Below are 27,446 nucleotides of genomic sequence, written 5' to 3'. Positions count from 1 at the left end.
CAAGTGAAAAGGTCCCTTTGTTTGATACAAGTATGTTTGTAGCTGCATTTTACTGCTATATAAATAAAAAATACCTTGTATAAATATAAAAAACTACTTTTTTTGAAAACATGAGCAAATCTGCCATTTTGAGCACTATTTCTGTGTTTAGCACCCCAAAATCCATAACGTAAATTTGTTGTTCAGCACAATACATTTAAGGGCAGTTAAAATTCAGCCTGCCAAATACTGGACACCAAAATTATTTACATGTATATTTTACTTACCATTCTCTGAAAGTGAGATATAGATTCTCCTGTGTAACTAATTTCTTCTATTTTAGCGCCATTGCGTATTTCCGGTAAATCTGACATGGAATCTCTCACTGTAACAGTACGGTAAGGAGCTGACTTTGTCCACTGTATATTTGATTCAAACTAAAAAAAATAATAATATAATAATTGGCAATTATCTGAAGGGGAAAAAATTTTAAAAAAGAGCAAGTGAATAACAATTTATCCTTTCACTGTTTAATATCATAGGATAAGGGGCAACTCAACAGTTATGGTGCCTCTGTAAATAGTTGGAATAGTTCCAACCATTCTATGGATAGGGGCAAATGGATTAAATGATAAGACTATCCACGAAGAGTTTATTTAGTTTACAGACTGTATGAATCATTTTTCCTATTCTTTTCTTTCTTTCGGATTTTTTTCCTCAATGAATATAATCTCTGTTTGAAAAACAAAATTTAGTTATCTTTGATAATTTGCATATTCACCAACAGCAATTAGTTCATTGTTCTTTTATAGAATACAGCAAGGTTTGCTGTGTAAAAGAATTAATCCTAACATGTATGTCAAAGCAAATTATGAGACCTTAGCTAAGGGTACAAAGGAAAAGGAATTAATCATATTGGTGTGCTTGATATCCAAGCTATCAGTATCAGCGATCTTGAATTAGCTACTCTACTGGTATCCTCAATAAAAACTTCTTCACACATGAAGAATTTTTATTGAGGATACCAGTGGAGTAGCTGTTTCTAACCAGGATTTGAATGGTTTTCAGAGAACTGAAAAGGGACTAAAATGATGTTTTTGCAGATAGACTTGAACAAAGCACAAGAAATAATGGAATCAGTCTACCAGACTGATTCCATTATGACAGCCAAAGGTAAGAAAACCTTTAGCTATCATAATGAGGATATATTTGTACTCAGTAAAAGTCTGTTTGAATATAAGCACATCTATCTCCCTCTCCAATTTACAAAGGTAACTCAAAAGGCCTCAAAATTAGAAACTACAAACCATAAGCTTCATTGCTGTGCCAGGGTCGCTTATAGATCCTATAATACATCCTATAATGAAGAAAATCACAACATAGCTCTGTTAAGAGGAGATCGAGTCTAACAACCTAATTAACTTAGGGATTGTCACTAAAAAACTGGATACACAGAACAATAGTTACATTTCGATACAGTCCATGTGAATGACGGATATCACTATTAATAGAGGGATGACCCAGGTAAGTGTATAATTATCTGCTTGGTCATCATAAATGTGATGAAGGAGAGTGACACAAGGTTTGGTGTTGATAAAATTTATTAATTATTTATTAATTTACTTCATGAAGTAACAACAATAACACGAACTGTAAGAAGCAAAATCAGTAACTAGCCACACAATATAGTGGAGTTTAAGAACAAATTAGGGTTTATTTAATCACTTCCACTGTAAACATGTGCAGTGGAAGTGATAAAACATAAACCAAAGCCTGGTTACAATATATGGCATGCTTTATAAGTGTATTGATATACATCTGATCAGGATTTCACAGAAGTGATAACATTATCTGTGATTAGAATAATATGTGGCATGTCCTGTATACATCACAAGGCGGTTAAATATTTGTGATTTCCTTACTATTTACTCATTAGCTTGCTGTGTGTGGGGGGGGGATGGGAATGGAAGGTGTTATTAATGATAGTCTATGTAGATTATTTGATTGTAGCTTGGGATGAATGGTCATATTACCTTTTTTCTACCACTTGCAACATGCCATTTCCTCCATGTGATTTTGTATCCACCCTTTCTGCTTTCTGGCAAAAATATGTACCTGCTGAGTAATAACATATTATCATAGTATCTAGAATGGGTTGAGAAAAGTATATAAGTCCTTTTCTCATCCCATTCTGTTTCATCTACCTGTCATTAAGTATGCATGCTTTAATATTACACGATTGCCACTACCTGTTATGTGGCTTCTGGAATTAAACATTACATCCTAGAGGTGGGGGGGTCACAATACACAATAAAGGATATATGTTACAGTCAGTCCTCGTATAGCACGATAGTTGTGTTCCTAGAAACCCTCGTGCAATGCAAAATCGTGCAATATAAACAGGCCCTGTGGGAAAAATAGGGTTAGGTGCCGACCACCAAGATTTGTAACCAAAACATTACCAAACACAAGAAATAATCGTAATAAAATACGTAAGTATTTTATTACGACTATTACGTAATAAAATATTGCTAATGCTTTTGCTTCTATCGTAAGCAAACTTGTTTTTTGTTTGATTTTCCATCCAAACAGATGACAGCCGTTCCATATCTTCCAATTCTGTGTGTCTTAATCTAATGGATTTTAATTACACTTTGAATTGTACCTGCTATGAAAGTTGTTTTTATTTTCTCTGCATTCTTTGTAATTCTTGGCATTGCCTCATTTAGGTCTGTAGCACATGCAATATCACAAGATCTTTTATTTCACTCAAAGCCTTTCACAATTTCATACTTTTTCTCTATCGACAGAGGTGGACTGGCCATAAGCCTTACCGGAAAAACCCCAGTGGGCCAGAGGCCGGTGTGATTTTGGCCATAAACGCTAGTATGAGGCCACTACAAATTTTCCCGGGTAAGAATTTTTGACCCAGTCCGCCTCTGTTTATCAATATTGCTTTTCTTTTCTCTCTGAATCTGTAGTGTCTTCACCAGGACTCTTCCTTTTCACACCTTTTAAGTATTTTACTCATTTTTAGGGAAAAAAAGCACAATTACAAAATGAGGAGGCATGCTTGATATACACATAAACAAAGCTGTGTGCGTGTAGCAACTGAAACAACACCGTAAAGGCAGAGATACACTATTAACACCTCACATTTTACTAAAGCACATTTCTGGGGGTTACTACCATAAAACAATAAAAACAATTTTCAGTTGCGCTTCTGCTAGTGGAATCTGTTATAAACTGGTAATAAACTCGATCTAATTGCATTTGCGATAATACCAATAGCTGGAATTGTGTGGATTTTTACCTTATTATGGTGAAATGTGTTTCCCCTTCACTGATATAAAAAACATAAATACATTTTCAAAATCTTCTCTTCATTCCTATCGTGTTGCGTGCAGTTGGGGTGATTCCGTGTTCGACTGCCATTTGTTGTAAACACAAAGGTAACATAAGCAAATTCGGTTCGTGTTATATACGATATCGTTCCCCTATTTATAAATTGTGCATGATCAAATTTGTGTAGTGTAAACACGTGTTATACGAGGACTGACTGTATTTCTCAAAATAACCATCATATAGAAAATTTAAAAGTATACCTTTTTCTCACCAATGACAACTGACAACTGGCATGCTCGGGGAGCAAAAACATGAGTAGGTTCTGGATAAAATGGCAACTTTTCACCAGGCGCAGCAGCCAGAATTATAGCTCTAAAGAAATCAATATTAATAGAGTTCTAATTAAATACAAAACAACTCAATGCAAAATTATTAAACGTAATTCAATTTTTTTAAAAACTTTTAGATTATTTACTTGAATTATGTCAAATCATGCTAATACATGAACAGCCTTTATAATTCACACTTTTCTGCTGGGACAGAAATCTGGGAATAAACTGAATGCATATTTTTTACTCTGGATTTAATTCAAATCAAGCAAATAAGAATAGCTCTCTTTTTATTCTTATTCATCTGCTTAAATTTTCAAGTGACCAATTTAGCATTAGTAGAAGGATATGATGCAAGAAAGCAAACTTATATAGCATCAGCAAAAAAAAAAAAAAAAAAAAAACCACTTCCCATTTCATCCAATCATTCCCTCCAAATGGTTATATAGTTCCTTTGCCTTGAACTTATTTAAGTTGCTGATCTCCACTGAATTTCCACGCATCTATTCTACAATTGTCGTTCCTCAATTTGAATTTATGTCCCGCTCACGTGAGTAATCTGAGCAAGAGGAAGAATCCCATTAGCATTGAGCTGGCTCAATTCTAAGGCCTTATACACCTCAATTAGATCACCTCGCAGGTGCCTAGTCTCCAGAAGCTGCAATTTGCAGAACTTAAGCCTTTCTTGGTAATACCAATCCTTTGTTCCACTCGCGAAGCTCATTGCCCTTCTCTGTACTCATTCCTACAGCTCTGCATCTTTCCTAAAATGAGGCCTCCAGATCATTGCCTTATACAAGAGGGCACAATCGCTCCCTTATCCCTGCTAACAGAATTCCTGTATATCATTGTCAAGACACCATGAGCTACTCTTGCAGCCTTTTTGCACTGCTCGGAACATTTCATATCTGACTACAGTATTACCCCCAGGTCCTTTTCACCCTGAGTGTAGTACCACCTAGTTGACATGTTAATCTGGGGTTACTACTACCCATACGCAGTACTTTACATTTGTGAATGTTAAACTACAGTTGCCACCTCTCACAGCCCATCTACCCAACTTTTCCAGATTGTGTTGCAATAGTGTACTATCATTATTGTGATTAACAACCTTGCCAACCTTCGTATTGTCTGCAAACTTAGACATTAACCCTGATATACCTTCATCAATATCATTGATAAATACTGAAAATAACAATAGGCCGAACACCAAACCCTGGGGGGACTCCACTAATAACATTAGTCCATGAAGATCATTGATAACCACTCTCCCTCTTCTCCACCTCAACCATCCTATTATCCATTATAGCAACTTGCCCTTAATGCTATACTGCTCCAATTTGACAGTAGCCTTCCATGTGCCACAGTATCAAAAGCTTTCCTAAAATCCAAGTATATGATTTCAAAATTATTCTTTGCATCCAGTTCCTTTGTGGCCACACCTCGGTATCCAATCAAATTTGTCAGACAAGACTTCCCCTTAACAAAACCATGCTGTGTTCAAGCTGTAACTGAAGTCTTGTCTAGATGATCCTGCAATGCTTCTTTAACCAGTGCCTCCATTAATTTTCCTGGAACAGAAGTTTCCTGGGGTCACATTTTGACATCTCCAGTCTATGGGTACCTCCCCTGAGTCCAAGGAAGCTCTCATAATTATGGCTAAGGGTTTGACTTTCATCAACCGGTGAAATACCACCACTTTGCTTATTGGAGGCTTGAAGTGGTGAAACCCATGTTTAGTCTCTAGAGCAAAGTTTCCAGCATCCACCTCCCCCCATACTTCTCCTTCAACCCATACACGGTACTAAGTACTGTAGGTTTTGATACCTTTCGTGTTTGGGGTTTTCATAAAAAATAAAATAAAAAAAAAAACTTCATTTGCTGCCTCCTTTAATATAATTGGATAGATCCCATCCACCCCAGGTGCCTTTCTTGTGTTTATCTTCAACAATTTCTCCTCCACTTTACTCTCAGTTATTACAAGATTATCTAGCTTACTGCTAGAGTTGAATACACCTTTGGCATTCCCCTAGCTGAATAACCCCTCATGTGTGAATATCGATGCAAAATATTCATTTAGTTTGTTAGCTACCTGAACAGGATCATCAACTGTTGAACCAATCTGATTCATCCTCTTCCTTTTAGAGTTTACATAAGTAAAGAACTCTTTGCGGATTTTTCTCGTAATCTGCCTTTGCCTGCCTAACCTCCTTTGTAACTTGGTTACAGATCAACTTTTATCTATCATAGGTTTCTGTGTCACATGTTAATTTCCATGTATCCCATGCATTTTTCTTCTCTGCCATATGTCTCATTAGTTCATCTGACATCCATTTAGGCCTAAACCTTGAACAATATTTCTTAGTTGGTACGTAAAGCCTAGTAGCTGCCAAGATAAATTCTTTGAATGCTTCCCATTTTGAATCTGCTGTTGGTAACATCATCAGTTGGTCCCACTGTATAGAATTTAAATACTGTCTCAGACCATTGTAGTCGCCTTTACGAAAGCAATAACCCTTCCCTTTACCCCCGATGGTAGTTACCTCTTTGAGTAAATCCCACTTCAGCACACTGTGATTACGTCACCCAGCGGTTCCTTTATCTGCAAATTCTTGATGCATGAAGAATCACTACTGATAATCAAATCAAGAGTATTACTCCCTCTAGTTGCCTCCCGAACATGCTGTTGTAGAAAACAATCATCCAATAAATCTACAAAAGCCTTGCTAGTGTGTGAGTGTGGTACCCACAAATTCCAGTCAATATCTGGGAAATTAAAATCCCTCATTATAAGACTCTCTGATTTACTGGCCCACTCTATTTCCCTGTACAGTTTCTTATTGTACTCATTAGAGTCATTAGGCCTATCACTCCTACTCTCGATTTTGATCTCCCAATGCTTATGTCACAACAAACTGACTTGACACTGCAACTGTCCAGCGATGTCGACTGGCTTCACTTCCTTAGATTTTATGTGTTTCTTAACTAATAGCGTAACCCCTGCTCCCTTCCTATCCCATCTATTCTTTCTGTAGAGATGAAACAGCTGTCGTCTGTTTGGATAGAAGATCAAACAAAGAACAAGTTGCTTACGATAGAAGCAAAAGCATTAGAAATACTGTATTTTATTACGTAATTGTCATAATTACATAATAACATACATAAGTATTTTTTTATGACAATTATATTATCTTGGGTGGTCGGCACCTAACACTATTTTCCTATAGGACCTGTTATTTATATTGCATAATTTTGCATTGCACGAGGGTTTCTAGGAACACAACTATCGTGCTATGTGAGGACTGACTGTATTTGTTTTTTGGTAGTTGTTTTCTATCTTTTCTTGGGTGATCAAGTTTAATTTTATTAATAGAGATAATTGGATAGTCTCTATTAAGGAATCTCTTTGTTAGTTCATTTATCTCAGCCTGTAATCCACTCTGTATGGCAGAATAATTAAAAGCATTTAAAAACTGGTTTAACATGACCAATTTTTTATAAGTGTATGGGTGACAGCTCTTATAATGAGAAAACATAGCCTTGTTTGTAGGCTTTCTATAAATACTAAAATTTAATATATATCCCCCTCCCTTTGTAAAGTGAAATTAAGAAAATTAATGGATCGCGTCCTTCTCTGTTTCCAAAGTGTAATTCAGTCTGGTGTGAATGTTATTTGATACTTGTAAAACCGAATTTATAGCGATCTGATTAGTTATAATGAGCACATCATCTAGATATCTACTGCGTAATACGAGATTTCTAGTATAAATGGATTCAAGTAAATATTCTCTATTTTATCTAAGTACAGTTCTGTAATGACACCACTAATGCTAATGCTCATAGGTAAGCTAAAAAATCTGTACGTATATTTTATCTTAGAATAAAATATAATTTGCAGAAACTAGTAACTTAATGAGATGAAACATTTTTTCTTTGGGGAGTCTGGTATTATTGATATTACTATCATTAAGTAAGTTCCAAATAATATCTGACGCATATGGCATGTTTACATTAGTGTACAAAGATGCTACGTCTAGAGGATATAGTTTGTGGTCTTTCAATCTCTTAAAAAGAGAGTCGTAATTTTTAACACTATATTTTAAAATCTTTCTAAACGATTTTATGATAGAATAAATGAAGGAGGACAAAGACGAAATAATATCATATACTTGGATTTCAGGAAAGCTTTTGATACTGTTGCACATGGAAGACTGCTGTACAAATTGGAGAGGTATGGTATCAAGGGTAAGCGAGGTCGAGTTCTGGTAAGAAACTAATCAGATTGCCTGGTTCATGTAATTTAATTTGGCTAAAAAGAGTAGGAATATTATAGGTCCGAGCTTTAATTTGTTTAAGTTTTGACATCATAATATGGTCATTTTTTGTATATAGCGTTAAGATTTTATTATATTTATTTACTAAATTGTAAAAAACCGAAGAATCAACCTCTTGATATGTTGTTATATCTGATATGATGGTACGTAATTTATCGACGAAATCCTTTTTGTTAAGTATAACCAGTATCCCCTTTATCGGCTTTTTATATGATAAAATCTTTATTTTCTCTCAATTTACTTAATCAAGATCAACAATTAGTTGTTTTTTTCCATAGGTGGTGGTAAAGTAAAATTTAAAACAATGTAACTTGATGGGGTGTTAGGGTATACGCTGTATACCCTAACACCCCATCAAGTATGTGGTAGATGACTTTCATCAACTGGTGAAATACCACCACTTTGCTTATTGGAGGCTTGAAGTGGTGAAACTCATGTTTAGTCTCTAGAGCAAAGTTTCCGGCACCCCCCTTCCCCCATACTTCTCCTTCAACCCATGCACAGTACTAAGTACTATAGGTTTTGATACCTTTCGTGTTTGGGGTTTTCATAAAAAAAAAAAAGTAGTGATTATACCAAGAATATTGGTATAATAAACTGAATGACTTATGCAAAGGCACAGATATGAAAATAATAGCGAAACCTATAAATAAATTGCTTACATTATTAAGAAAATATTTAACAATTCTTCCTTGCGACAAACACAATTTGGTTTATAGTATTTCTTGCAAAGAAATGCAACTCATCTTATGTAGGTTCTATGCGGGGGACATTGGAATTTCGCGTTAAACAACACGAGGCTTCAGTTTTTGAGTGTCGAGAGCAAATGCTTCAGAATTAGCATTTCATGCTGTAAATGAAAGTCACATGTTTCTCTTTAATGAAGCAAAATTAATTAATATTCAACACAATTACAGTAAACTACTTATGGCAGAAATTCTTGAAATAAAATTATGCAAAAATTCTATCAACATTTGTAAACCTTTTTTTAATATGTTAATAGGATTGGTCCTATTAACACATGCACGATGAGGACTAAAATTTCTTTTAAATACAGATGCAGCAGTCCATTTTTTAGTTTCTTTCCATCCTGTGAACGATCAAAAAGTTCTCATCCAAGTTAAGGAGGAAGATAATGTTTTCACGTATTTGTTAATTGTTTTTTTATACTATTCAAAATTTTGACACGATGTGTTCATATGCCGAGAGTTGTGTCGCGGTTGATGGTTTTGGGGTCGGGTTTGGGCCTCGATGGTGATCCTGGACTATTAATTTGCGTTCGTGTTGACGGTATGGAACACATTAGGATAAAGTTTATCAATTTTTTTATAATTTATTTATTTCAAGTGATGGACTAGGACAGTAGGATAAGAAGCCTGCCTATAAAGAAATGAAGGTAATCCCTGTATAATTAACTAATAATTAAAAGAATATATGGGAGATATTGAGCACATAACAGCTCTTATTACACTAAATATACAAGCTTTGACTAAGTACATATTGCCTGTCACAAACTTCGACATTTTAAGCCTTTGCTAAGTAAAATCATGGTCAATATATAAACAAATAAATAAATAAAAATAACTACCCCATCTGTTCAACTTCTCTAATAATTTTACAAATCCTCTTTAAATTCTGAAATTATTAACACAGTAGTTCTTACTTAATTAATCTCAAAATTAAACTTCTTGCAATTAATAATACATTTTTATCTTGATGAAATAGTATATTTTTGAGCATTCAGAGAATTTAAAATTGATCAAAAGGAAAAAGTTAATGAAAAATAAATATTAAAGAAATTGTACAATCAATACTGCTTAGTGAGAATTACTCTGAACAAACAATGAAATTATGTTTAATCCAACTAGAATAAATGTTCAGTTTCATAAAAATTCAAATTTTTTTTCCCAGTATTAACAATCTCTGCCTGCTTCAACTGTTGGACTACTTGTGATATAACATATAAGTTAGTGCTAGAACATCATGTCTATACGGAGTCAACTACTAAGTAGTTGAAAATTGCATTATTTAAGTATATCTCATATTGTGAATGCCTTCACAATGAGTTACCATGATATTGCATTACCTTGAATACCGCCACCCAGACAACAACATTTCGGAGCTTGGTGGCTCCTCATCGGTGGGTGGGCAGGTACCCAGTGTTGCAATGATGAAAACCAAGTTGCAAAGTATAACTTCACAATATGAGAGATGCCCGATGATGTACAGGTAATTAAGATTACAAAACACATTTAGGGCAATAGGCTCAGGTAGGTAGAAGTTAACTAATGTATAAGTTAGTGCTAGAGCATCATGTCTATACATAGCCATCTACTAAGTAGTTGAAAATGGCATCATTTATGTCTATCTCATACTGTGAATACCTTCACAGTATTGGTATTTACCATGGTATTGCATTACTTCCAATAAGTAACACTTCACCAATGGAGAAGACTACTGTTACTTTTTCTTGGTGAATACCACCACTCTGAGATGACACCATTTCAGAGCTTGTTGGCTCCTCATCAGTGGGTGGGCAGGCACCCTGGTGTTGCAATGATGACAAAACAGTTGCAAAGTATGAAGCATACCAGGGTACCAGACCACCCACCCACCCACCCACCAATGAGGAGCGAACAAGCTCCGAAACAGTGCCATCTGGTATTGGTATTTGCCGAGAATAAGTAAGTAGCCTTCTCCATTGGTGAAGCATTATTTATTATTTTTTTTTCTCTTTACATTAAATTAAAACAAGCTCCGAAACGGTGCAGTCTGGGTGGTGGTATTTGCCGAGAATAAGTAATAGTAGTCTTCTCTGTTGGTGAAGTGTTACTTATTCAAGATAGTGCAATGTTATGGTAACTCGTTGTGAAGGTATTCACAATATTTTGCCAGAAATTTGCCTTTAGCCAGCGGGTGGTTGATTGGCAGAAGTTGGTAGCCTAAATAAATTTAAGGCTGAGCTAGACAGGCATTTGGAACGAATGGAGGGGTGAAATGGGAGGTTGATGCTGCATAAGCTTGCTTTCTTGCATTGTATGCCTCTACACCTAAGCATACACGCACACAGAGAGAGAGAGAGAGAGAGAGAGAGAGAGAGAGAGAGAGAGAGAGAGAGAGAGAGAGAGAGAGTCCAGTACAAAACCAAAGTCAGAACAACTTCAAATATAAGACATTTTAAATGATGCCATTTTCAACTACAGGAATACCTCGCATAGCGCAGTTTCGAACAGCGCAGTTTACAAATTGGAAAAAAATTAACTGCGTTACGCACCAATACATTTCATATATATGTATCTATTTATTATAATGCCAGCACGCAAGCCAATGCATTATGGATTCAAGGACATTCTTTGTCGAAACTCCCATTATATACGAACTCTGCTAGCATTCATACAGTAAACACAATAGATTCCTTGTGGTGAGGTCGTTGATTGTGCGTAAGCTGTACAAATATTTTTCACTGTGTATTTTTATTAAAGATTATTTTTTAAAAACGTTACACCATTATATGCAAATATGAGTGGAAAGAAGAAATGTAATGGCGCTGAGTGTTCTTCTAGATCCAAACATCGAACGAGGTATGAAAGTAAGGCAGGCGTTGCAAAATGACATTCGATGTTATAAAGAGATGTATGCAGATAAAAAGGAAAAAAAAAAAAATGCGCAAACTAAGCTTATCAGTTAATTTTTCAAAATAAAAATATAGTACATACTTCACTTATATTCGTTTGGTATGTACATACTGCAATAAAAATCATTTCTACTTTACTTACTAGTATTTTTCATTTTTATCATTTTAGTTTCTTTTTTTTGCAAGAACTTCATGTGCATCAATTTATAGTAAATAAACACATATTTTTGCAACTCGACCCATATATCAAATTGTCGGAACACTCTGCATTAAAATACATACTAATAATACCTCGATCAGCATGGTTTCGCATAGTGTGGTATATTTTTGGCACAAATTAACCACGCTATGTGAGGTATTCCTGTACTTAGTAGTTGACTAGGTAGAAACATGATGCTCTAGCACTAACTTATATGTTAGTATGTAACCTGAGGCTATTGCCCTAAATGTATAATGTAATCTTAACTACATGTGATGTTAAAGAAGCACGAATTCAAAACCAATGTATTTATATCACCTAAAAATCTGCAAAAAAAAAGGGCAAGAATATTACTATTAGTGGTGGCAAATGATGCAAGAAATCAAGTTATTCCTTTTAACAGTTTGTATAGTTCTTGCTTGAATTTATTCAAACTATCCATCCGTATGACACCAGATGAGAATTTGTTCCAACAAGGGACTGCTGACTAGCTGAAGGTAAGTTTCCATTCATCTACCCCAGCAACAATCTTTCCTCAGTTTGCATTTATGCTCCCTCATGCATAGTCTGAGAAAGAGGAAGGATTACATCAGCATTGAGCTTAGTCAATCCATTCACAGCCTTAAACATCTCAATCAGAACTCCTTAAAGGTTTCCAGATGCTGCAGTGTGCAGAACCGAAGCCTTTCTTCGTAAGAGTACTTTTCGTTCTTCCTAATCTCAATGCTCTCTCCCCCTCTCGCTCTCTCTCTCCCCTCCCCCCTCCAATTCCAACAAATTAATTTAATTTCTTGTTTATACTCAGCACGACCAACCCAGGTCAGTGGAGTTTACATTATATCATCAATACAAATATTAATCACATTCAGCAGTCACGGGCTTGAACCCCCGTCAACACTAAAATGAGGCCTCCAGACCTGTATGCAGTGCTCCAGATGTAGCTTGACAATTGCCTTATATAATGGGATAATCACTTCTTTATCCCTGCTGGCAAAATTGCTGTATAGCAGCCCATGAGCTATCCCGGCCACCTTTCTGCACTGCTTAGAGAACTTACTAGCTGTAAAATCATCCCCAGTTTCTTCACTACCCTGAGTGTGGTACCACACAGTTAGTATAGTAATCTGGGATTACTGCTACCCGTATAAAGTTGCATTTGGTCAATTGGCAATTTTCAGCACACCAATTTTGTCTATATCTTATTGAAGTACCATACTCTGATTATTGTGACTGACCACCCTGTAGCCTTCGTAACAACTGCAAATGTAGACATTAAGTTTAATATGTCTCCCATCAATTTAATTAATGAATATAGATAACAAAATGGGACCAGCACTGAACCCTGGGGGGAATCCACTAATAACATTGGTCCCAAAGAACAATGCTCACTGATAACAACTCTGTCTTCTTCCACTTGGTCACCACTTTATCCATAGCAGTAACTGCCCTTAATGTCACACTGCTCCAATTTGTACAGTACTCTTTTATGTGTAATGGCATTAAACACTTTTCTTAAATCTATGTGTACAATGATGCATGCTTCAAAAAATCTTTTTTTACTTCAGTGGAATGCATCAGGTGATATTGTCAAAATTATTTTTTGCATAATTTCTTTGTGACAGTGTCATAATATCTACCAGACTGGTCAAACAAATCCATGCTGTGGCTGAAGTATAACTGCACACCTGTCTAGATGGTCTTGCATTACTTTGTTAACTAGTGACTCCATTATTTTCCCTGGAGCAGAAATTAAGCTAAAAAGTCTGTAATGCCTCATATCATCCTTTGATCTCCCTTTATGAATTGGGGTACATTCGACCATCTCCAGTCCATAGGAACTTCTCCTGAAATCAAGGATGCTCTCATAATCAAGGTTTGCCTTGCTTATCTCCCTTAATATAATTGGATAGATTGCATCCACCCCCCAGGTGCCCTTTTTTACATTTAGCTTCAATAATTCCTCTTCCACTTTCCTCTCAGTTATCACAAAATCATTCAGCTCCCTGTTAAAATATATGATTCCGGTATCCTTATCCTTAAAAAATTCCTCATCTGGGAATGTAGATGCAAAATAGCTATTCAGTTTGTCAGTAACCTGAGCAGGGTAATCAACACAAACTATTCATATCTAATGGACCAATGTAATTTATCCCACTTTCTTGTAGTGTAAAGAAGTCTTTGCTGCTTCTCTTTGCATTCTTTGCTAGACTTCTCATAATCTGCCTTAATTGTCTAACCTCTGTGACTAAATTGCAAATAGGTTAATATGCACTGTAGGCTTCTATATCACTTGATAATTTACGCATTATATGCATATTTCTTCTCTGTCACAAGTGTCATCTATTTAGGTTTAAACTTTGAACAGTATATTTTAGTTGGTATAAAAAGCCTATTAGTTTCTACGATTGCATTAGAATGCTTCCCATTTAGAATTGTTAACTTCATCGATTGCTTCCACTGCTGTTTCAAAGTTTAGTTCAGACCATCCTGATGTCTATGCTTTGTTGTCAGGAGCATTTCCAAAGCTTCACCTCAAAGAGATCTAAAATCTTTTTTTTGTTTTGTTTTACTAACCTGGCCGAATATTTTCTCATACTCAGCACTGCTATGAAGAACTGTTGAAATGCCAAGTATGACTTGGGATGATTTCTTATATTTCAAGCTTTCTTGTTAGTTTCCCAACTAAGAACCACTGTGCATCACTTCTTTCTTCTTTTTTTTTTTTTTTTTTTTTTTTTTTTTTTACATTAGCCTAGTAGGTTTTCACACTGAAACAAACAGAATTGCTGATAGAAAACATCAATATTTTTCATCTTTAATCAAGAAGTACCAGAAACATGTCAGCAAAAAGTTTAAAATTGGAAAACGATGCACCACATAGTCACATGAAGCAATAAACTACTTCCTCACTAAACAAACAGAATCTTTGCTTGTTTAGATTCTCCATGACCCCAAGTAGTATAAATTCTCCATGATCCAAGCAGTATAAATTCATCACAATATAAATTCTCCATGACCCAAGCAGTATAAATTCAAAAAACATCACTCTGGTTAAGTCTGCAATGGTAATCAATTTCCAAAATGAATGTGGAAGATTTAAAAACTGCTGATATAATAAATTGGCATTAACATTCTTTAACATATCCAGGAGTAATAACCTCAGTATATGAACGTGAGGTACACTGAATTGAAGAGGTATGTTCTGATATTTAAATGTTGACATAACATTTAAGAAAAATAAGCAAATTGCTTTATGGAAGCCAGAAGAGAGGAATATGAATAAACTTTCTGCACTTGTGAGGAAAGTATTCAAGCATCCACTTGCTGCTTGCCCTGATCAGGAGTGTTTTCACCAGAAGTTTGTAATTCAGATGTTCTCTGGAAGGCTATTAATTTGTTTTCAAGATTTCTTTTGGATTATAAACTAGATCTGGATATGAATTAGTGGCACCCATTAGTGACTACTTGTACGTTTCAATTTGGTAAAACCAAGAAGTGATCATATGGGTTTTCTTACCACTTCTAACTTCTTTTTTTAAATAGACTTGTTGAAAGTCGAGAAACCTTTCCTGCATGGCTTCTCAGACATATATCACCATTTCCTTAATTAACTTTAATCCTTCTAAAATTCAGTTCTGTTCTACTTCTTGCAAAACAAAGTCTACTTTACCTATGCTAATCAATGATGACACTCAGATTTCTACACAACATTAAATTATGAACCATGTAGTTCATGCAGCAATAAAGTATTTCCTCATTGAACAAGACAACAGAATCTTCTCTGTTATCTATGTGAGAATCTTCTCAAAATAACAGAATCTTGTTTTATACTCTCCACAACCCTAGCAGTAGAAATGCCTATGAATAAATCAGAAAAAAACATGTTTTATGGTAATCAACTTCCAAAATAGAAGAGGAAGATTTAAAAACTGCTTAAAAACTGCACATAACATTCTCCAACATATCTAGGAGTAATGATCTCATTATATGAATGTGAGGTAGACTGGATTGAAAAGATGTGTTCAGATTTTTAAACATTTACAGAAGCAAGTTATTCAAGCCAGAAGACTTTCTGCGTGATAACATGCCTAGAACTAGAATCTTATTTGGACCATTCTAGATTGTTTGAAATTCAGAAGTTCTTTTTTTGAATTTCAAACAATCCTTGTGGAGTTTATCAATTTTTCTTATTTCAAAACTTCTGGATCAAGAACTGGATTTGAACATGTGGCCGTCACTCCTTACTAATCAGTTGACTTTTAATTTGGTAACTCTGTGAAAGTACTCATATTGTTTGACTTATAAAAGGGTTTCCACTGTTCTTCCAGTCAAGCTACACATTTAACCAAATACAGTCAATGTGTACATGCATGCTTCAAAAGATCTTTTTTTCCTTCAGTGGAATGCATCAGTTGATATTGTTTGAATCTGCCTTTACTTGTAGATAGCAGTAAATTTTCAACAAATATTCATCCCCTTTCACAAAAAATGTGTGCAGCTCCCTTTTCAGCACAAAAATTAATAAGATGACAAAGACAGCCCATTACCATTAACTGCTTAATGTCATCTTTTAATGCCCTTGCTACTCCAGTTTTTAAGCCTACCATAACAGGCTCATTATCAGAATCAAGTAACAGTCACTTCTTTGAAGGAATCCCACCAAACTGTCCGGCACCGAACCGTCATAAAAATTGATATGGACCCAATCTAAGGCTTTACACAGGCATATTATTCTCAATTCTCAATTAGGACAAGTTTCTCAACTGATTTAAAGTATTACTGTACTGTACATATGGAAAAACTGCAGGATTGTGTGTGTGTGTGATGAAATTTATTATTATAGATCAAAAATTAACGATACCTGCGCCTTGTCTGAGGAACTCCATAATTTCCAGCTTGCAAAATGCCAAATGTGCACTGATAACCCATTCTAACTAAACAGCGTAAAGTCAACTTCAAGACCATATTCCTTTTGAAAGAAAGGAAATTTCTCACATTTTCTAAAACAAAAAACTTTGGCCTGTAGTAGTCACAGTAACTTAGATATGAGACAATCAAAGAGTTCTAAAAATAAATAAAATTAAATAATATCATTAGTAGCAAAAAATTTACTATGAAATTACATTATTCTTTTTTTGAAATGTAAAAAAATCAAAATGCAATTTACTAAAATATAAATTTGTTTCGACTGTAAAAAAAAATTACATTATTGGATGAATTTAAATTCCCTTCTACATGTAGAAGAGGTGTGCCAAATTCATAACCCAAAATAAGAATGGAGGATCAGTTTTGAGTTTTTTCTCAATGTAGTCTCCTTGTAACTCAACACAGACTTGAACCAGAGAAGATGAAGAGCTTTTATCCCAGCTACACAGAATGTTTTGCCAAGTTCATTCAAATGTATATTTAAAGCAACTATACGGTTACGTAACAAATTGGACACATGCTAAATTTTCTTTGAGCTTAGGAAACAGATAAAAGCTAGAGGAGACAAGATGAAGTAAATGAAAGAAATACTGTGAAAACTGGAACTTGTACCTCTAGAATTCAGCTGTGGCAAGAGTAAATGCTTCAATTGGCATACTGTCCCAGTGAAATAACTTCTTTTGCATTTACCTGTGGCTCTGTTTTTTGATTTCACCTCATAGTTTAATCAAAAGATTGGAGGGTGCTCCACTAATAGCTTGGCATTCAATGCTCAAAATTTTTTCAGTGCGATACACAGAAACTTCTCTCATCCTTCCATCCCCAGCCCATATGCTCAGTCATAATTCAGTCACTTGTTGGTTAGCTCATAGTCTCAACTATCTGCTAGATCATATTTCAGCAGTGGTAACAACTGAAGTTTGTTCAAACACCCTTGTTGTAATGGTTTATGAAGTGATGATATCTAAGTCCTCCTAGTTAAGGATCATCTGCAAAGTGATTCTCTACCATTTGAACTTACATGTTAATTTCTTAATAGTGCATAATAATAATAGCAGGTGAAGGGGCAACACGTCCCAACTGTCCACCATATCAGCAAGAATGGCTCGAGGATTAAGGCCTTTCTCACCCCCAATTTCTCTATTTCTCAGTTTTCAGTGCAGTGCAGTTTATAGGCCACTTACTGAAAAAGGATGAAATAGAGATTACTTGGAAAATTACTTCCTGGCCAAGCTTAAAACTTATAGGAACCCCTGTATATATAGAAATATATAATGAAAATCTTTAATAGAATCAGCAAAGAACACTTCTTTTGACTTTGACACCCATTAAAGAAATTATATACTTTTTTGGGAATTTCATTAAAAATGAATATAATTAAAGGAGGCATGTTATTAGCCCTGTAGCCTCCTCTGTTCCAGTTTGACACGATCATTGGATATGCTGGTCTTTAATTTTCATTCTTTTCAGGAGGCAAGATATTATCAAAAGATTAACAAAGAAAAACGACCACGTCACAAGTTTTCTCTGGTAGTATCGTGGACTTTTCCACATCTAAGAAACAGAAGTTCCAATCCCATGAAACTGCAGTGAACCAATTTAAAGGCAAGTAGCAATATACAAAAAATGCAAAACTACCAATAATTATTCAATATTCAGACGAACATTAAATTATTCAAAATCAAACTTGTTTACTACAGTGATAAAGTATCACCGAATACTGCACAACATTCAGCTATCTTCAACCAATTACTATGCCCATGGGGGCCGGCAGAATATTCTGCAAGGTGGTGCACGCATGTGGGAATAAATTTTTTGTTCACCAAATTTTCTAATACATGCAATATTTTAATTAAGTCAAGTTTGACTGATTTCAGTGTACAGCTAAGCCAACGTTTCGTGGCCGGTGGGAGAAAGTACTTCTATTTTGAAAGAAAGAAAGAATTTGTATTGTTTTAATGTTTCAAAAAATTAATGAACACATGAAAAATTGTGTATTACTTCGAAATCCAAAGGCTGCAAGAAAGCAAACTTATAAAGAGGCTTACCATTCCTACTGCAAGGGAATGCTCATTAGCAGAGGCATATGATGCAAGAAAGCAAGTTTATACAGTATCCGCCCCCCAAAAAAAAAAAAAAAAAAAAAAATTCCATTTCATCCATCCATTAGCTCCAAAAGTTTGTGCAATTCTTCTCTGAATTTATTTAAGCTATCAACTCCCACACTGACCAACTGAAGTTTGTTCTAGCAATCAACCACTTGCTGCCAAAGGCAAATTTCAGACATCTATTCTACAACTGCCTTTCCTCAACTTAAATGTATGCCCTCACAAGTGCTCAATCTGGGAAAGAGGAAAGATGCCATCAGCACTGATGCTTTCTCAAACCATCTAAGCATTATACACCTCAATCGGATCATCATGCAGGTGCCTAGTCTCCAGATGTTGCAATTTGCAGAACTTAAGTTGTTCTTGGTAAGAGGAATCCTATCTTCCCCTCATCAATCTCATTGCCCTTTTCTGCACTCAGTCCAGTTGCTGTACATCCTTCCTAAAACGAGACCACCAGACCTGTATGCGTTACTCAAGGTGTGACCTGACCATTGCCCTACACAGGGGGATAATCACCACCACGAGCAAGTCATGGGGTCTTGTCTCTGATCCAGAAGCCTGTCTGCACTGCTCAGAAAACTTTATATCTGAATGCACAATTACCCCCCAGGTCCTTTCTCCACGACCCTGAGTGTAGTACCAGACAGTTGGTACAGTTCTCTTCGGTTATTGCTACCCATATGCAGTACTTTGCATTTGTCAATGTTAAACTTCAGTTGCCACTTTTCAGCCCATTTGCCTAACTTATCTAGATCCAGCTGGAGTAGCATACTGTCTTCACTGTCATTAATTTAACAAATAGGCACACTAATGGCTTAAAGATTCTTTGTTAATATCCCTTAGTTCTTCTGTTGCCTGCCAGTTAGAGGATACCCCCACTCATTTATTTAACTGATACTTTTCAGAGCCCTACATATCTCAGTCAGATACCATGCTTACCTAAGATGTATAGCTAGTAAGCTTCATATTCTAGCTTTACAAATGCAAAACTGAGACAAGAGCAGCAGTACCACCTTCTGGAAGATTTAAAGATATTACAAAACATAAACAGCCATATTATTTTAAACAACTTTCAAAATCACTTGCCCTTACATGGCATTCACCCAACACACTAATGAAGTATGGCAGACTGGCATTTTTAAAAAACTTTCAACAGACATCAATGATAACATCTAAAATGGCAATTATGGAGAATAAAACAAGCTTTTCTAATAAACAAAAGCAATAACAAAAATTCATTAAATATGAGGAACACTGATAAATCTTGCTTACAATTATACAACTCAGCAAAGCCTGTTGTCTTCATTTTTTTAAAATAAAATCTAAGACAATTTATAGGCATTTAAATGGGACAAAGGATATAAGTTTGTAGACTAAATTATCAAAACTGTTCTGCTTTACAATGCTAATAACTTCAAAGAGATAAAGTTCTCCACTCACAGGCACAGGGTGGTTTAAATGAAAACAGAATCAGATAACTAAATTTTTTATCCAAACCTATGATTAGAAACAGTATTAGTTTTTAACAACTTCCTTTTTACAATATATATCTTCCAATATAAAACTAATCCCTAGATAATGAATGAGTAAAATTTGATTGGATTCTTGCTGTACTGCCCACAGACCACTTTTGGGATCTCATCATCAGAATAGAAGCATCCCACAACCAGGGCTTTGCAAATGGGGGGGGGGGGGGGTTTGATGCACTGCAACAGGGCCCCTGATTTAGGGGCCCCAAACAAGAGAGCAATCAAAGTCTCAACATAAATAAATGAGGTCCCTTAACCCTTTTGCATCCGGGCTCCCAATACCTTTGCAAGGCCCTGGCCACAACCTCCTTATTCAGTAGAGTTCGCTACAATTAATTATTGCCTTTTTGAACCACTCAAAGAGGTATTGGGAGAAGTGCTTCTAACCCAGTGATGAGATTCAAAACTGTTGGTATCAGGATATCGGTTTTTTGATTAAAGATGTGTACCGCAAGAGGAAGGACTACACTGCAAAATAATCTACAAAAATAGCAGTGAATCACCATAATTTATCTGTAATAAAACTACGAAAGTAGTATGAATGGTGCTTATTAATTGTATCTCATATTGTGCCTATTCCTTCACAATGAGTTACCACATACAGGCACTCCACGGCTTACAATAATACTCAACTTTACGTAAGTTTTTGCAGGCCGATGGAAACTTAAAAAAATCGTGGAAATGTATTTTGCATCTCGTAGGAATAAATGCAGGTATCATGAAAATATCGCAATGTGAACCTAAGAACACATTTTTTTTTTTTGGTAATTTGTTCCAAAATCTCGAAAGTTGAAATTTTCGCTATATAACTAAGCTATTTATCTCTCATTTTTATAATGGGAATTGCACTACACTTACTACCATAAAACAATAAAAATAATTTGCATTTTCTGGTTTATTGCTCTTTTCTGTTAGTGCATCTAATTATAAATGGGTAGTAAATTCTATCTTATTGCATTTGTGATAATAGAGATAATTGGAATTCTGTGGGATTTTATGTTATGGTATTATGATGAAATGAGTTCCCCTTCACTGAAATCTTCAATCATATAAAAAACATAAATCAGAATCTTCTCTTCATTCCTGTTTACTTATTACAATATCTCTCATATTGTGGAATTATATTTCACAACTGGGTTGGCATGATTGCAACAGTGGGGTACCTACCAGCACACCGATGATAGGCTAACTACTGAACCTTGAAAAGGTGCGTTTGGGTGGTGGTATCCCCTGAGAATAAGTAACAGCAGTCTTCTCTATTAGTGAAGCATTACTTATTCGAAGTAGTGCAATACATGGTAACTCATTGTGAAGGAATAGTCACAATATGAGATACAATTAAATTGATGTCATTCATACTACTTTCGTAGTTTTATTATGGATAAATAATGGTGATTTCACTGCTATCTTTATAGTGTATCACCAGCCTTGTAGCATTTAGTTTATTAACATTGCAAAATAATGGATTTCTTATCACAGGTTTGAATAATGAATTATTAATTTTGCTGCATTCATATGAACTACTCTGCATTAAAATTCAGAGACAAAAGTCCTACTTACTAAGACTGAAAAGTTAAGCAAAAGGGAGAGTTTATTCACTGTAAACTGACCTTAAAAAGTGAGTACTGCCTTGAATTAAAACGATTCATCCCACTAAATCCTTGGCAAGGAGGGCCACCACAAAGGAGTTCTACATCGCCCTTCAGTGGCAATTTCTGTCCTTTATCATTGGTTTCCTTACCCTAAAATGAAATTGTAAATAAATCTAAGAATAGCTCAGAATTCCAGTGAGACGATGCAACAATCCATTTATAAAATGTGTACCGCAAATTTTACCGAATAACTAAAATGTTTATCATAGTCAATTCTCTTTAGATGTTAAATTGAAATCCACCGAAAAATCAATCACAGCAGTAGGGCTCATAAATGTTTCAAATCAAAAAATTAATGGGGGCAGGATTTATTTTGGTAAACAATGTATGCTAAAAGTAGATTCAGAAGAATTCAAGTTTCTCTACATTTTAGTTTGGTTATTTTAATGCTAAATCTTTCAAATTTGCAAATCTTAGCATTAAAATAACGAAACTAAAATGTAAATACAAGTCTCTCGTCACATGCAGCAAACAAAACTCATACTGGCTAGTTTAAATATAAAAAATGCCCATTAAAAATCAAGTTTCTCTGCATTGCGCAAAGAAAATAGCAATTAGAATGGTCAAAGATGACAATAATTTGTGAAAATGATTTAGGCGAGTAATACGTAATAATCAACAAGACCATTGGATATGTGCTTGAATTTTTAGTGTAGATTCACAGTTTGATTTAATTTTAAACAATCTGAATCACCTATAACTGAAACTGAATGAAGAGAAAGTTTTGTTGTAATATTAGTTCCCCCCCCCACAAAAAAAATCTACCACAGTTTGGTATATTTTCCTAACACAGTTTGATCTGCTTTGATTATGCTGCTCTTTGACAAGTGTTCATCTTTTAGTCTATATAGCTGCATTATCTAATCCTCAGTAAAAAAATTCTCTACAAAAGTAATCAGATCAATCAGAACAGGAAATAGATTACCAATGTTATTTTCTTACTCTACAGCTAACATACTTCTGACATCACTACCTTAACCATTTACTTTCGGACTATAGAAAGGATATCACAAAGTCAGCCAAAGTTTGAGAACAGGTTGCATATCTTTCACAATCAATAAGTTCTTCTATTTCATTTTGTGTTTACATAAAGCATTATTTTAATGAGTTTGGTTGGTTTGTTGATCAGATTGTCAAAAAAAAAAAAAAAAAAAAAAAAAAGCTTGATAATCTACTGGTCTAAAGTTACTGTAGATTTTCTTATGATCCATACTGTTTCCTTCGGTATAACCAATTTTGTGTAACTATCGTATAAAGTTGCTCATAATTCATTATTTTTCTCATCAACTCACCATGATAATGGTATTTGAAATTTCTGATCATGCCATGATTCATGAGCTGGATCAGGGACATACATTTTGATGGCAAATCCACAGAAAAAACATCAAAAACTACACTTCAACCAAAAACTACACTATCAAGCAATAAGATTTTGCCTGATTTGGCAAGTTTCTTGGTTTAAGCATAAAATGATGATTAAAACAATTGCAAAACATTTGTTGAGTGATCCTTGTATGTTTATTAGCTAGAAAAAGTAATAAGGAAAATTTAATATCTCTGAGGGATGGAATTTTTCCCTCTTTCCTATTACAAGAGGCTTATATATGTGGATGGCTACAGCATTAGCACACGTTGATACTGCTGTTTCTCTGTTGATACTGCTGTTTGGAATCCTTCAAACCTGATGCTGAAAGTTCATTGTAAGAAATTAAAGGAAGATGCCAAAACAAACCTCTCAAAAGCATTACAGAGTTCTCTTAAATACAGTTATTATGTTGCACCATTTTCAAAAAATTACTGACAAATTCCTCTATTGATCAGTAGACAGCTCTCTGCTCTGATAGAGAAAATGCCATTATGTTTTTTGAAATTCTACAATTGTAGGCTTTTCCTTTCTCCATCAACAAACACATACAGATATGTCATGAATCCTATACACTATACAATCCATTAAATGACAATCTAAATCATTTATGTACATCATGTAATGTTTTATTCTGAGCAATGCCTATAGTCACTTTCAATAAATAAATTAAAATAATACCTTTCTTTTGGGCTTTTATATTGTATTGCACTTGGGTACAAGGTTATACCGTGTTGGCCAAAATTTATGCAGCTCCAGCAACTGCTAGGTTTTTATTTATATTTAGTCGTTTTATTGACTTAATTGATATATTATTATTTTTTTCTATAAGTAGCTTTATAGTTCTAGTCAAGCTCCGTGATTTATTTTTAATTTAGATAGCGATTTTGAAAGTTAATACTTAGTGTACTGAGTTATGCAAAGCCATTAGAAAGAGACTCAGCGAGGACATAAGAAGATTTAACACAAGAAAAGCAGAACAAGCATTAAGGGAAAACAAAGGATTTAAATCAGCAGCCATGAGCAGTAATACAGAAAGACAAATGATACTGAAACTGAAGAATAGCGATGGTGTACTTATAAGCAGCAGAGAAGGCATAATTCAAATAGCAGAAGACTACTATAGAGAATTATACAAGGAGCGAGGGAATGATACCAGCAGCGGGGAAGACGGATTGCAAAGTAGCAACACATACGACATACCCGATATCCTTCCTGATATGGTAGAACAAGCATTGAAGAAAATGAAGAATCGGAAAGCCCCAGGGGAAGATGAAGTTACTGTAGAGTTGTTAAAATTGGGAGGAAGACACATAACACAAAAACTGGCAAAGCTCTTCACAAAGTGCATTAGAAAAGGTGTGATGCCTAAGCAGTGGAATAATGCAATCATAGTTTTACTGCATAAGAAAGGAGATAAATCAGAAATTGGAAATTATAGACCAATTAGCTTGTTATCCCACATCTACAAGTTGTTCCCAAGGGTCATTACTAACAGATTAGAAAGAATACTTGATGAGAATCAACCGAAAGAGCAAGCTGGCTTTAGGACAGGATTCTCAACTATGGATCACCTTCATGTAATATCACAGCTAATGGAGAAAGCAAATGAATATAAAACACCATTATGCCTGGCATTTGTGGATTATGAAAAGGCATTTGACTCCATACAGCATAAGGCAATGTTTCGGGCACTGGAAAGACAAGGCATAGATACCCCATATATTATGATTTTGAAGAAAATATATGAGAGTGCTACCTCCTTTATTAGACTAGACAAAGACAGTAGCAAATTTAAAATCGAGAAAGGAGTTCGACAAGGAGACACAATATCTCCGAAGCTGTTTACTGCTGCCCTTGAGGAAGCTTTCAGAAGATTAGACTGGTCGCAGAAAGGAGTCAATGTGAATGGAGAGTACCTAAACCATTTACGATTTGCAGATGACATTGTGGTTATAAGCCATGATCCCAAAGAATTAGAGGAAAATCTTAATCAGTTATGCACAGTTAGTAAGGATTTTGGACTAAAGATGAATATGGCCAAAATAAAAGTAATGATGAACAAGTATGCCACAGAAAGGGAAATAATGATTGAAGGAGCAGTAATTCAAAAGGTGGAGTCATATACTTATCTGGGACAAGTTATTAGCTGTAATAATGATAAATGGCTGGAAGTCAAGAGAAGAATAAATTTTGGATGGATAGCATTCAGGAAATATAGTCACATACTGAAGAGCAATATCCCAGTTTGTCTGAAAAGTAAAATAATGAACCAATGTATACTCCCCACCATGATTTATGGAAGTGAAACTTGGGCACTCACCAAAAGAATGGAAGAGAAGCTGAGAACTACACAGCGAAGAATGGAACGAATTATATTGGGAATCAGACTGTTAGATAAGAAGAGGAACACATGGATTAGGCAGCAAACTCAAGTAAAGGACATTCTTATCAAAACTAAAGAACTAAAATGGTCTTGGGCAGGACACATAGCTCGAAGACATGATGACAGATGGACTAAGAAAATAACAGAATGGTACCCAAGAGGAGCTAGAAGAAAACCTGGAAGACAAAGGCGGAGATGGATAGATGAAATTCATGAGTTTTTGGGTAGTAAATGGATGGCCAGTGCTCAAAACAGAAGGAACTGGAAAGTTGCTGGAGAGGCCTTCATCCTGCAGTGGATTGAAAATGGCTGATGATGATGATGATGATCTACATAGATTTTATGTTTGTTACTTGCCGCCATTGGTATACAATATGTAATAGCATAACATAAATCCTGAACTTCATAGAGTAATGTTTAATGCAAAACTAGATAGCGAAATACGTAGTACTGTATTACAAATTTACTAGCTTAGTATATTATAGTATTATCAATTAATCAGTAAAATTTATTAATCTTATTAAATTCCATTGTTAATTAAATTATACTTAAATGGAATCATGACCCAGACAAGAGCAGCAAAGCAATGGGCACAAAGTAATATGAGTGCTGTGGCTCCGGGGAGAATCGAAGGGGGCAGTTTTCCAATGCATTACAGTCTAAAAATGTGTGAAGTGTGAAATGTTTGCAGACCTTTCTAGAACAGGACATGATTTAGCCAAGGAGAATGTCTTCGTGTGTGTATGCAGAGACTGAGAAGAAATTAGGTGCCAACTCAGCATTCTGATGGACATCTATGACATTTTTAGGTGTAGGTAGATGCCCTTGAAGAAATTAATACGAAGGAACCATTAAGCTTTCACATGCCAAACTCAATGCTACAGCTCACTCCTGTGCATCAGGCAACACAACGGCAATTTCCAAGGCAGAATGCACTGGTCCCACAGGAACTAGTTATTGTTGGTGACTCTATTGTCAGGAAGATGGGGAACATATTATGCAAAAAGGATAGGTGGAACAAAACCATGGTACGTCTGCCAGGGACAAAAGTTAATGATGCTGTAGAGCAGATATCATCTTTTAAGGGCACAAAAGGTGATGTTGTACATGTTGGCACTAATGACTGCAGATCTGCAGATTTACTTAACAAGTACAGGTCAATGTTGAAATAGTCAAGAGAGGTTTAAATTTGAAAGTGTCAGCAATTCTGCCCAGACACAATAGTTGGTAGTATATGATGTCAGCCTTGTCAATCAATTTGGCCCTGGAGAGATTGTGCAAGAGGAGTTTTTTCTTAGTTATTCACCATAAATGAAACTTGGATCCATCACTATGATCCCAAAACTAAAGAAATGCCGAAATAATGGAAGCATGCAGAACAGCACCACCCCCAAAAAAGGCAAAGATGCAACCAAGTGCTGACACGGTGATGCTGTCAATTTTTTGGGATCAGTATGGTGTAATACTAACAGATTACCTTTAAAGGGGTTGTGCTGTAACAGCAAAGTATTAATCCAACTTCCACATGGAGCTACATCATGCTATAAAAGAAAAAACTATTGGGAAAGCTGTCAAAAGGTGTGTGCCTGGCCCACAAATGTGGGATTGAAATATTGTTGCGTTCTGCTTATTCCCCCAATCTTGCACCCTTGGATTTTT

General features: G+C 35.3%; 1 protein-coding gene across 1 annotated transcript in view; it reads right to left on the bottom strand.

Annotated features, from left to right (window-relative positions):
- Positions 1-27,446, bottom strand: part of LOC150089578 (DNA (cytosine-5)-methyltransferase PliMCI-like) — a 596,839-nt gene that overhangs the window by 48,469 nt on the left and 520,924 nt on the right. Inside the window, exons 28-31 of the mRNA XM_090368675.1 lie at positions 21,997-22,128; positions 16,682-16,884; positions 3,585-3,696; positions 267-416 (exon numbers count right to left, since the gene is read on the bottom strand). Of these exons, the coding sequence (XP_090224801.1) occupies positions 267-416; positions 3,585-3,696; positions 16,682-16,884; positions 21,997-22,128 (597 nt within the window). The remainder of the gene's footprint in view (positions 1-266; positions 417-3,584; positions 3,697-16,681; positions 16,885-21,996; positions 22,129-27,446) is intronic.

This window comes from Mastigoproctus giganteus, chromosome 2, assembly GCF_048544385.1.
Source record: "Mastigoproctus giganteus isolate SK-2022 chromosome 2, ASM4854438v1, whole genome shotgun sequence".
NCBI lineage: Eukaryota > Metazoa > Arthropoda > Arachnida > Uropygi > Thelyphonidae > Mastigoproctus > Mastigoproctus giganteus.
This window is presented reverse-complemented; position numbering and strand designations above follow the sequence as displayed.